The 12,476-nt window shown below is 42.2% G+C and overlaps 1 protein-coding gene across 9 annotated transcripts in view; it reads left to right on the top strand.

Moving 5' to 3' along the window:
- The window catches only part of LIMS1 (LIM zinc finger domain containing 1), a 367,628-nt gene that overhangs the window by 266,476 nt on the left and 88,676 nt on the right, over positions 1-12,476 (top strand). For all 9 annotated transcript variants that reach the window (XM_078658137.1, XM_078658139.1, XM_078658138.1 and 6 more), the window contains exon 2: positions 7,605-7,764. In XM_078658137.1, the coding sequence (XP_078514263.1) occupies positions 7,605-7,764 (160 nt within the window). The remainder of the gene's footprint in view (positions 1-7,604; positions 7,765-12,476) is intronic.

Below are 12,476 nucleotides of genomic sequence, written 5' to 3'. Positions count from 1 at the left end.
TGGGGGTTCACAGATACAAGTGGCCGGAGTACCTTTCGATATCTTGGAATTCAGGTCTACCGGGAGACACCTGACCTATTGGAGGATAATCGAATTTTCACGGTCACAGCACTTAAATCGTAGGTGGTGTTTTGGGTTACATTGCCCCTGTCAGTGGCTGGTCCGCTGGTCCTGGCAAAGATTGTGATGTTGCAGCGCTTATTGTACCATTTCGTGAATCTGCTCATCATAATAACAGCATAGGTTTTCACATTATTAGATACTGAGTCAGGCTAGCAAAATGGCAATTACCAACGGACAGGGCGGAATGAGAGCTCCAGACTTTAAAGCCTATTGTATAACCGGACATCTACAGTGGTTATCATACTGGTTGCCTGGCCATAACCTATTGGAAGTAGATTACACAGCCATGCCTCACAGTTACACGCAAGCTCATTATTATTACTTATAGCCCTAGCACTGAAAGATGGCAATAAAATAAAAAAATTAAATAAATAAAATAAAATACATAGGTGCCCTATGCGCCGGATATTCTCTTATGGTTTGCCTATAGCTTCTGGCACCCTGACAGCATGAAGACTGGGCCCCTGGGAGCAGGCGTAAGAAACGACGTTGGGTGAACGGTTTGCTGATGGCACAATAATGTCACAAACTGATTTTGTAGACATTCTTAGACATTCTTAACGCATGATATTATTCTCTGATACGTTCGTAAATATTGGGCAATGGTTTGCCAAGAACCCACGTCTCACGAGCTCCTTAGGGCACTCATTGGTCGCCACCTAATACTCTGGCTCTATTACGGACTCAGAACACCTCATGAAGCCACTCACTTTACTACAAACTAAATGGGAGGCAGACCTAGCCCAGGAGCTCTCCGATGAGGAATGGGCCTTTTTGTTGGAGCATCCCAAAAAATATCTCGTAATTCGAGAATCAAATTTATTCAATTCTCCATACTACATAGAGCATATTTGACACCACAAAGGAATAAGCGAATGCTCCCCACAGCGTCCTTGGTGTATCCCCACTGGCACGCACCTGTTGCGTGTGTTGTGGACATGCCCCCAGACAGCGTAGGATTGGTAACGCAGGCATTCAGGCAATGCCTGAAGGGCCGGTGTCCGAGTTCCTGCTGTGGGCTGCTTTTTTGAGGAGTCTGGGGGCCGATTTGGGCGCTGTCTCTATTGTTCAAACAGCCAGCGGCCCAGTGAGTGTCTGAGTGGCCTTTCTATAGGCAGATGGGTGCACGTTACCTCCTGTTTAGCAACAGGCAGAGGTCTCACTCCCTTTGTCTCACTGGCCGGCCCATTAACGTGTGCACATACTGAGCGGGGGGCAGGGGGCCTGAGTAGTGTGGCCTCACTTGTTTCCAGGTGTGTTTCCAGCAGTGTAAACTAACGTGTGCATTTTTTTTACCCCCACTTTTTTTTTATAAGATTACGCCGAAGCAGTCATTTGAGGAAAGGCATTATGCAAATGTGGGCTGATTTTTTTTTTTGCGTTCCCGGGCCGATTTTCAATCCCAATCCCAATCCAACCCTGCCCCCCAGATATCTAATTACTGGGAGGGAATTGCGGAGGCACTAGTGGAGTTGACGGGGCTGCACCACTGGGATAACCCAGAGCAGTGCATACTGGGATTGCCCCTGAGATCCAAAGGTTCTAAGACAATGACTTGGCTCACAAACATGGCAGTGCTGTTAGCAAAATGATTAATAGTAAAGCGCTGGAAATCCCAATGGGCTCAAGGATAGTTGACTGGTTTGAAGAGGTTATACACTGGGGACATGCTGAAAGTGAAGCCCTCCGACGGGAAGAATATAAGGGTCTGTGTAAGACACCCATTTCGATGGAACGTTATATATTGCTAGAGGGCTGCAAGGCACAGGTGCCGGAGCCTTGAGAAGTGATGTCACCAAGGACTTCTTGGGCGAATAATTGAATAGCTCCATGATATTGACCCCTGAATGTCAGTCGCTACACACACGTAACACATGCCTGACTTATTCTGTTTTTACAAACTATGCCAAACCGTACTCTTAAATCATCACGTACTTCCTACTTTCACACAGCAGCGGCCTCCCATGGTGCACACTTGGGTTATAATGCCTCCTCCTTCCACATATTCAACCCCTGATAACATATAAATTGCTTATTAGGTGGCTTGTCTTGGTTATCTTAGGTTTTAGGTTGGGGGGGGTTCTGAAAATAAGTTTAAATATTGGATTAGAAGGCTGGCTCTTTCCAATCCCATTCTTACAATTGGTAAACCAGAAACTTGGTAAAAGGTGCTTATTAATACCTGTGATCAAATATGATATCTCCCTGATGTATTTTTTTTAAAAATACAATAAAATTTGTGTGGGAAAAAAGTGTAATTTGTATTTATTTGAAGGTTGTGCTGTGCTAGTGGTGTTTTGTTACCAAAAGAAGTGATGTTTGCCTTTCTTCATCCACGTGCACACTCTGTGTCCTTCAATCTTGCTTATCGTGATACCTTATATATGTACCAGTCTCGCTCTTTTTTATTTTTTGGTGAAACTTGCAAACTCACTTAACTTTGAGAGTGTGGAAAAATGTCACCTATTTTCGAATTCAAGTTGGCAGTCTATTGCGCTCAGTTTGTGTTACATTAGCAAGATTTCTGTCTCCTCTGAATAGGTTTCACATTTTTAGGTGCAATTTTCTACACATGTAAATATTTGTGGCCTAGAGCTGGTCGCTGTACCTACCTGTGACCGCTAAATTATATTTTACTGCAGAAAACTCAAGAATTTTTTGCAGATTTCAAAATAGATATAAAAAAATTGATGCCTTTCATCAACCAGTCACATTTCATGAAAAACTGAGATGTGATTTACAAATTTAGCGAATTTCCAATTTGAGTTGAACAACAAAGATGTATTTAAGAGTGAACCCTTTTCAAACCCAACAGACCTCTTTTTCTAATGCAGATCTCACACAAACTACTAAATAGATTTACACAAAACACTGCACTTTTTGAGTGCAATTCTGCTTTCCTGTTAAGTTTGATTTAAATTCGTCCTTAGGTTTTTGTGTAACCCAGAGCAAAATTCTCCTCAGTAGCTAAAATGGAAAATGCATTTTTTAAACCCCTCCCCGTTTATCTTGTTCACCCACAGGGATCTTCATGGAACGTGTTATACCATAGCTAATTTTGCTAGGCATGGAAGAAATTTTGTGCAGATTCTTCAAACAGTGCTTTTAAAAAAAAGTGTGGCTGAACCATAACTAGGCTGTTGCCAACTCTATAATATGTACACATACACTTTTTTTGGTGGGGCTAGTTTGGAATGGCAGAAAGAGTAGCTTCTATAATGAAGGTATGATGCATATGATTGTCTCAGGCTTGCATGTTCATGGTGTTCGAGTACAAACTGGCTATTTGTTACACAAGCCATTATTTTGATCACTAATGTGGTTTGAAAGATAAGATGTAGGATTTTACTAAATAAGGACTATGGTGTATTCTTGTGTCTGTGAGGTTTCCAGGCAAGATAAAACAGTGGGGCTCAGGTTGGCGTTGGACCAGATTTGCCTTAAAGGTCTAGGTTTTTTTCAAGATCAACTCCATAAAATGACACTGGTTAATTGTCAGTGTGTGTGTACCCGAGGGAAATGGCCTCAAGTGTGTGTTTTTAGTATATGAATTACTCCGGTTTTAATTGTTATGGTACAGTAAAGGATGACAAAGCTCCCAGACCAATTAATATCTTTTAAATGAAGTTTTCCGTCTGTCCAATTTAAAAAAGTAAAAAAAAAAAATACTTTTTAAAGGTAGCTCCTCATTGATCTCCAAAAGAGGTTATATTGAAAACTCTGAGTGCCTTGCAGGTTGATTTGTGAAAATAAAGTCCATTCAAAGCTTTGTTGTTCATTTGTGGTGGTCAGCATTTTTCAAGCAACAATGATTTGGTAGATCCACCACAGCCAGTCTTTAGCAACTCAGTATTTTCTCTAGCTCTAGTAACTCTGAGTGAGGAAAACTGGCTTAGTGACTACTCTTCAGTCAAATGACTGTTCAGCTACTCAGAAAATACATTCACAAACTAGTGTTTAGCCTCTCATAGTAAAATGTGGTGTCCCACTGAGGCCTGCAATTTCCCCGCTTTTCCATAACCTTTAGGTTGTTTTCATGGTTAGAACTTATGCTTTGCCTCCTATATATATATATTGCCACAATTCCATTGTCAAAACATATCAGATAGAAACCACACATGTACATGGTGCCAACTGGCACGGCAATATTCACAAGGGATTATTTACAAGACAGGGCCACATGGGCCACTGTCTGAATCAACACTTTGCAGATATAGAAATACTTGTCAGAAATTAGAATAAAAGTATATAAACTTCACCGTAACACAAAGTAACAGTTATAGGTCACATCCAGTAACTACTGGGAACAGGTAAGTACCACCTACGCAACCCTAAACCCTTAGGAGACTGTCACGCAGGGGACCAGGACCTCACTAGGACCACCTGTACTAAAAAGAACAACCACCTAAGTATCACACAGCATTTAGGGGTCTAAGAAAGAACACATTACCCATGATGTATGAAACACATTCAGAGGAGTAGTAAAGGAAAACCACCTAAGTATCACACAGCATTTAGGGGTCTAAGAGAGAACACATTACCCATGAAGCATAGATATACATTCAGAGGAGTAGTACACCTGTGCCTGCAGATCTAGGTGTTCCACAAGGATCCACCCTCTCCCCTACACTGTTCAACCTCGTCATGGAACCGCTCGCCACCTTGCTCCAAGCATCCAATGTTCAATTCCATATGTACGCCGATGACACACAACTCTATTTAAAGTTACAATCCCCGGAAGATATCAAACATCTGAATTCCACGCTTATTAACACCCAATCTTGGCTGGCCGATAATCACCTCAAACTAAATGCTCTGAAAACTGAGTTCCTACTCATCTCACCCCCGGCGAAAATCTCCACCACCCAAACCTGGCTCAACAACCTAACAGCACTCAATGTCCAACCTACCATCGTGGACTCGGCGAAATCCCTAGGCATCACACTCGACGCCAAGCTCAACATGCAGCAGCACGTCAGCAAAGCCACAAAAGCAGCTAATTTCCAAATTAACACGCTGAGGAAAATTAAACCCTTCCTCCCGGCCAAAGACTTCCAAACTGCTGTACAAGCTTTAGTCATCCCTCGAATAGACTACGGAATTGCGGCCCTCAGCGGTCTCCCGCTATCCACAACAGCACCCTTAAGAGCCTCCCTGAACGCTGCCGCGAGACTCATTACTGGCTCAAGAAAGCATTCGCACATATCCCCAGACTTAAAGTCTCTAAAATGGCTGCCTTTTGAAGCCAGAATACAGCTAAAAATTGCAGTTATGACACACGCGGCCGTGCACCACAAGGCACCCAACTACCTCGCTCAAAAGTTGTCTATATCAGGAGGTTCGAGATCCAATAGGAGTACAAAAAATCTACTCCTGAAACCTCGGAGATTCCGGAAAGTGAAAACATACAAGCGGTCCTTCTCAGGAATGGCACCCAGGATCTGGAATGTGCTCCCTCCTGAAACCAGGCTGATCTCCTCCACTGCACTCTTCAAGAAAGAGGTGAAAACCATCCTTCTGGCCAAGATCTCCTGATCGTTATAGATGTTGGTTCAGAGACTCTGCATTGCTTTGTATCACTGCTCACCCTATCCTTTGGCACTATACACTATACTCTACTTGTTGGGGGCACTACTACGCTACTCTCTTACTACCGACCAAGATATGATACACGTTGGTTTACTGATCCACTCTCCCGATGTCCCCATGCATTTTTCGCTCTATACTAAAACATTGGTATAAGCCATCCACGTACACCCAAGGGGTACCTGAACACCTCTGTAGTGGGATCAATGACTTGTGCTGTCCTATATTACTTCCTTACCTGATTGTATATTGACTGGTTTTATGTATGTTATTATTATCCCTGTTATTACCATGTTATTGACTATTATACTGTTCCCATTATCTCTGTTGACTCCTACTGCCCCTACCCTGTCTTTGTGAAGCGCTCTGATATCTGTAAGGATCCTGTTCGCGCTATATAAAACTTTAAATAAATAAATAAGTAAATAAATAAGAGATTGAAAGATAGAGTTGAAGATTGTGTCGTTAACAGGAAAGGTTGCGGAGTAGTCTGTGTCAATCAGCATTGCCTTTTAGAAAAAGATTACAAACTTTAGTTTATGACCACGTCATGCAGTTTTGTAGATGTGGTTGTCTACATATCAATGCCAAGAAGGCACTGACACTCCCTACAAAAAGCTCAGTAGCAGAGCAATGCTTTCTCTCCCCAGAGCTTCACCGTTTAGTTTGCTTTGCCAGGCAGAGTTGCATTTGGCCATGGTGGAGGCGAGGGGGCTCACTATGAGCCATATTTTTGCAGTGATAGCATTATCGTTTGGTTATGGACACTTAACGTAAGACAATACAAGCTCCCAAAGGCGTTTCATAGTTCCACATATGTTTGTTGTCATAAGAATTTGATAGTTTTGCAGTAACTGAGCTGCTCAGTGTGAATGATTTAACTGTGAGATTTTTTGGGTGTCTATAGAATTCACTTTTTGCTTATTTTTAAGTCATGAAAGACTGTTTTAAATTAATGTCTGGCAGTTCCTAGTCTGGACTAGTTAGTGTTGCAAATGTGGGAAAGTACTATTTTCCTACATTATTCCTGAATACGTATGTGAAGCTACCTCCAAGAACTTGCAACGCTTCTTCTACCAGAGCTCCCTGGATGTTTAATCCAGAGGAAATGTGAATATCTTTCCCAAAGCAATGGCGTTTTCATTGTTTTCTAAACGAGATGCCCCCCCACCCCCCCCCCCTCATCTGTGATTCAGTCTTTGGGCATGCAGCTGTTCTTACCTATTCACACTTACGAAAGCAAAATATTAAGCATGTTTTTTACCACTGAAATGCCACCAGATTCACCCATTTATTCATCATGGTGGTAGTGACAGTTCAATTCAACTCTTATAGGATTGTTAATCATAATTTTTTTTAAGTTGCCAGTGTAGCAGTTGGTCATTTATTGAAATGCTAATGGTGGCTTATTGTAGAATTCTTGAATAGTTGTTTTTACCTACATTTTGATATTCTCTGGTTTACATTGGTGTGGATGCTCCTTTTACCAATAGGAGAGCTGTTTCTCTATCAACTTGGTAGGTCTTATCCTGTCACTATGCCTTTTCTGGGCTAGCAGGAGGTTAAGTAGGTTCTTTGTCACCCAAGGTTTGTTTATGGCTGCCTACTTCCTATGTTGTTCTTTAAAGTGATCTATTGTCGATTAAAGCTGCTGAAATTATGTTGGCAGAAATAAAATGATTGTTTACCTCATGTTGCAACGTACATCAGTGATGCATCTCTTTTTCTTTTGGAAAGCTTTTCGCATTGAGTTATACTATTTACGCAAAGACCATGGAGAGAAAATGAATCCGGCGACCTCAAACTGTAGTCTAACATGTATAAAAATTTATAAAATGTACCTGTCTCTTTTAGAAGAATAAATGGTCCTAACTCAGTGCTTTCTCTTGTTACAGTAACATGGCAAATGCACTTGCCAATGCCATGTGTGGGCGCTGCCGATCAGGCTTTGCCCCAGCAGAGAAGATTGTGAACAGCAATGGAGAGCTGTACCACGAGCAGTGCTTTGTTTGTGCCCAGTGCTTCCAGCAGTTCCCAGAAGGACTCTTCTATGAGGTAAGCACCATCTCACATGTATTGTCCCTCATCAAAGTTCTTTGCCGCATGTTAATGCTCATATAGGCCATAATAGTAAACGCCACCTACTACTTGATTTATATCACAGGTCTCCAACGAGTAGCTCGGGAGCAACTGGTAGCTCACAAGTACCCTCAAAGTAGCTCTCAAAGGTAAAGCCAAGACAAGTACCTAACTTAGAGCGTCTATGCAAATTAAAGAAGGCAGCACTGCTTATCCGAAGCCCTGTAGAGTGACAGCTAGCCAAAGCAATTGTGGGGCCTCATGAAAACCCTCACACTGTCTGCCTATGGGTCTGCCACATGACCATCTGTCTCCCCTCTGGACCTAGCTAAGTCACAAGGCGATTGGCCATGTTGTAGCCTCATCAGGTGCGAGACCAATGAATGAAATAATAGTTCCTGCAGTAGCATGAGCATAAAGTTGAAGTTGAAGTTAAAAGTTTTATAAAGCGCTCGATCACCATGCAGTTTCTTGGCGCTGGAGACGGAAAGACCCAGGGGAAGCCGCTTAAGGCGAAAAGGCACGAGAAAATAGGAACGTCTTAAGAGCTTTACGAAAATCAAGTTAAGTTGGAATAGACCTGATAGAAAATGGAAGGGCGTTCCAGAAGGGGGGGGGCAAGGTGGAAAACCTAATGCCTCCAAACTTTTTCCTCCTGAAGCGGGGGACACATAGGAGAAGCTGGGAAGAGGAGCGCAAATCTCTATTGGGGACATAGGCTTTGTTTTTGGAGTTAATGAAAGCTGGAGCATAGTAAGTAAACATTTTATTGTCTGTGATTAACTAAAACCATTACAAAAATACACTTCGGTAAAAGTCTTGTATATTAAAAGAAAGTAGAAATACATTTCTAAAAACTGGAAGATTTCCGGTATAAGAGAGGCCCTTATTTACATTGTACTGGAGACACTCCAATGCCTATACACAGATTACAGTTTTTAACACTTGTTCAGAATACCGCTGATCCTTGCTTGGATGCTGCAAATGACAGGAACTTGACTAACTTCCCATGTAGCTGCGGGTCCTTGGGATCGAAACAGGCAATCGCGGCCTGTCTCCAGGATCGGATCCCTCGTTCGTTGAAATGGGTTTTTAGTTGGCCTACCCTTTCCTCTTTTAATTTGGTACAAGTGATTATGATTTCCTCTTGTAATTTGGTACAAATGCACAGTAGCATGAGCAGTAACCACTGCTGACCCACCGAAGTGTGGGGCTGTAGGGGCCATAGAGAACATGTATTTGGTGTATGGTCTTCCCAGGAGAAGAGGCTATGGATCCAGAGGCGAGGCATTTAAGAGTCTCCTGTGTATTCATATGTTTGTGTGTATGGATGTGTGCGTATTCATGTGTGTGTCTATTTGAAATTGTGTCCTTCCCTAATGATCAGTACTCTTCACAGGATCCTAAAATACAAACTGATATTTTAAAGGCAAAAATAGCTTTTTGGAAAGCATTTTTGAAAATTGTGGGTTTGGGTGGGGGGGGGGGCAAAATGGGAAGTGGTATTTGATGGGAAAATGTTTATTTTCGCACGCGGACATGCTGGTGAAAACAAAAAAGAGTGCAATTCCAAAACAGTTTAAAGTTGGTAGTTGAATGATATGTCAAGCTGAGTTGGAAATACTTATTGCTGTGGTTATGTTGTTTGTACCAGAGGGCGCATGATGCGTTTGCTGTTACTTCATTAGTCAGGTGGATGCGTTTAATACTGATAAGTATTTTATTGCCATTTCTGCTGGTGGCTTTGCTGGAATACTTGAGTAGTCACTACTGATAATCCTGCAGAGCATGGTCGTAGTGTAATGTATTAACACTTGTTCACTATTTTATAATGATAACATTTGCTAATGGGTCTGGACGACTTTCCTGGAGCAGAAGAAGCTCTCGATTCACAAGAGGTTTTAGATCTCTGATTTATAAGTTATAGATGTGTGAGCGCCTTCCTACAGCCTCCATGCTTTCTGAAGTGGTGGAAGGGCAGAACTTCTATGGCTTGTTTTTCATGTAACCAGATGAGCAATATCTTTTTCGTATTTTAATACCTTACAAAAGCAAGTACTGGCTTAAAAAGTAGAAAGGCTACCTCAGAAAGTGTTCAATTAACAAGGGGAGTCCAGCTGGGTGGTGCTTGAGCCTGTGCCTGCAAGATTAAGATTCTGTGAGTCCAGGTTGACCATTGCTGTGTTGATTTAAAGAGTAACCACGCCCATTATCTACTGAATTATCAAACCTATTAAGCAGAGCTTTGCCAGAATCCATCCATTTTTCCTCTACGCTTGACAAACAAGATGTGGCTGGAGCAGGAAACGAAATTGCCTTGCAGGTGGATTGATCAGCTAAGAAATAGGGAGTCGAAGCTTGCCACATTTGGGAAAGTGTGCAATTTCTACCTGAGGGTTTTGCAGAAGATTAAAAAAAAAGTAAAGCAACTGCTCTGGGATAAAAAATAATCTGGGAATGCAATTTGTGGGTTGGCTGGTGACACTGAAGAAGAAGGGGGATCTCAGATATCACCTACAGGATGGTAGGAGGATCACAGGTCCTGGTATTTTGTAGTAGTTGCAAAGACTGGGGTTATTATGTTCTGAGGTGGTTGTAGGTCTGGCGTTGAATTGAAAGAAAGCACAATTTAATAACTGTAATATCTGTCATTCGGGTTCATGAGTTGTGGTTTTCAGCTGCTGCAGCCCACCATCATCCCTGGGGCATGGCAAGAAAACGTCCCCTAGCAGCATGGCATCGGCAGGCCACAGCAAGTTCACGCTGCCTCAGCACTCCACTCCCACACATCCCACCTGCCCTAGGAATGGCCTATAAGGGACTCGAGATCATACAGACCTGGCACCACAAGATACTGAAACCCACTAGATTAGGAAAAGAAATGTGTGGAGAGCTGCAGGAAGATGGAACTGACAGAGTGGCGGCTACCCGCTGTGGAAGGGAAGGGTCTCTATGTGTAGACCTGCACAGCAGTCTTGTAAGGGGCACTTCCTTTCATTAATAAATACATATGTTGGCCTTTGATTAGTACGGCAAGCCATTAAAATTGAGTCTCCGTCAGCCAAAAGAGATTGAATGTTTGTGATGGAAAAGATGAGAACAAAAGAAAAGCTAAAATATGCCCTTTCCCTCCAAACCATTTGCAGGGTGAATTTCAACTAGAAAAGAAACCTGACCAAATAATCTCTACTGATTAAACTGAAAATGAATAGATTTCTGCCATTTTACATGTTTCTCGTGGTTCTCCCCGACATTCTAATGCCTTTAGTATCTAAAATGGCACCGAGTCATGTCTCCGTGGTCAGTGGGAGGTCCTTGTGATTGCCTCAAAATGTTCCTAGCTCAAAGGTAGTTTTCTACCATGCACACTATATACTAAACGCCAAACTCCTTAAAAACAGGAAGCAAGTTATTGTCCGCCTTTCAATATTTTGGAAACGTTTGGTTTTAATATTTCATTTAAGCAGTTCTGAAAAGACTGTACGTTCTGCTGTGCTTGCTTTGTTCAGAGAACTAGGTGGAACTAGAAATGCTGAGCGCTTCCTGATCTGTAGGAAAAGGTATGATTTCATTTTCCATTTCCTTTTGCAAACTACACCAGCACAATTAATTTATTTATATAAATTACATGGCGCGTGATTAAAGTGGAGAAAATGAGCGTGTGTGTGCCTTAGCACCATTAAACAGTCATCACAGCAGGAAATGAGTACACAACACATACTCAACAATTGTGCATTCCTTAAGTAGAACAAACCCCTAATCTGAAATCCCAGCACAGCGAAGACACTTTCTCTGAAGGATACATAACTAGTTTTTATTTTGTATTATTTCTTTGAGATTACCAGCATTCGTGCCACTGGCTACTTTAGGACTTAGGCAACAGTAAGGTGCTTCTAATATTTTTTCTCCCTTGCTGTGGCAGACGAAGGAGGTCGAAAGGGCTCGGCTGCAGGAAATGATAAATGTTTGCCTCTTTGAACATACTCTTTAGTACTTTTCAACAGTTTGGGGTCTTCTGCTGAAGTGGGCTAGTTTTTGTCTTGTCAGTGTATCTTGTAGGAGATGAAGATTTTAGAAAGATGGCCCTTACTGATGCTGTGACTTCTATATTAACACATATTTACGTTTTTTAGGCACAGGCTATCGGAGGAAAAAAAAAGTTTCATTAAATTTTACACAAAATGTAGCCCTGTTGGGTTCTTGGTTATAGTAAGCGGGACATTTGTTCTTGAAGTCTAATTTTGCTTGTGTTTGTATCAGCGTTTAGCACGTTTGATGTTTGTGAAGTGGAAGCGCTTTGAATTCTAGATTTGTTTCTGTTATTCAGCTATATACTCTAACCACACTTTAACAGTAAAGTATTCTTTCCACCTAAATTAGAGCGTAGAAAATGTACAACCTGGTTGCGCAAGTCATAAAGACATATGCGCTCATTGAAGACACAAAGAAAGGTGACTAGGAGCCCTTGCGAGAGGAAATGAGGCCACAGCAATGACACCACCACACCTCTGGTCGCAATCTGGATTGCCCACCCAAGCACAAGTTTTGTTTTGGCTGCAAGGCCATGCTTCTTGCCATGCTTCTTACCCTGGGTGTCTTGCTCCAGGAACGGAGAGACCCTCTGGACCTACCCACTGGGGGCGGGCTATCTCCCATATGCTTCTCCTCAACACCGACAAGTGTGTCAA

The sequence above is a fragment of the Lissotriton helveticus genome, chromosome 8 (genome assembly GCF_964261635.1).
Source record: "Lissotriton helveticus chromosome 8, aLisHel1.1, whole genome shotgun sequence".
Taxonomy (NCBI): Eukaryota; Metazoa; Chordata; class Amphibia; order Caudata; family Salamandridae; genus Lissotriton; species Lissotriton helveticus.
This window is presented reverse-complemented; position numbering and strand designations above follow the sequence as displayed.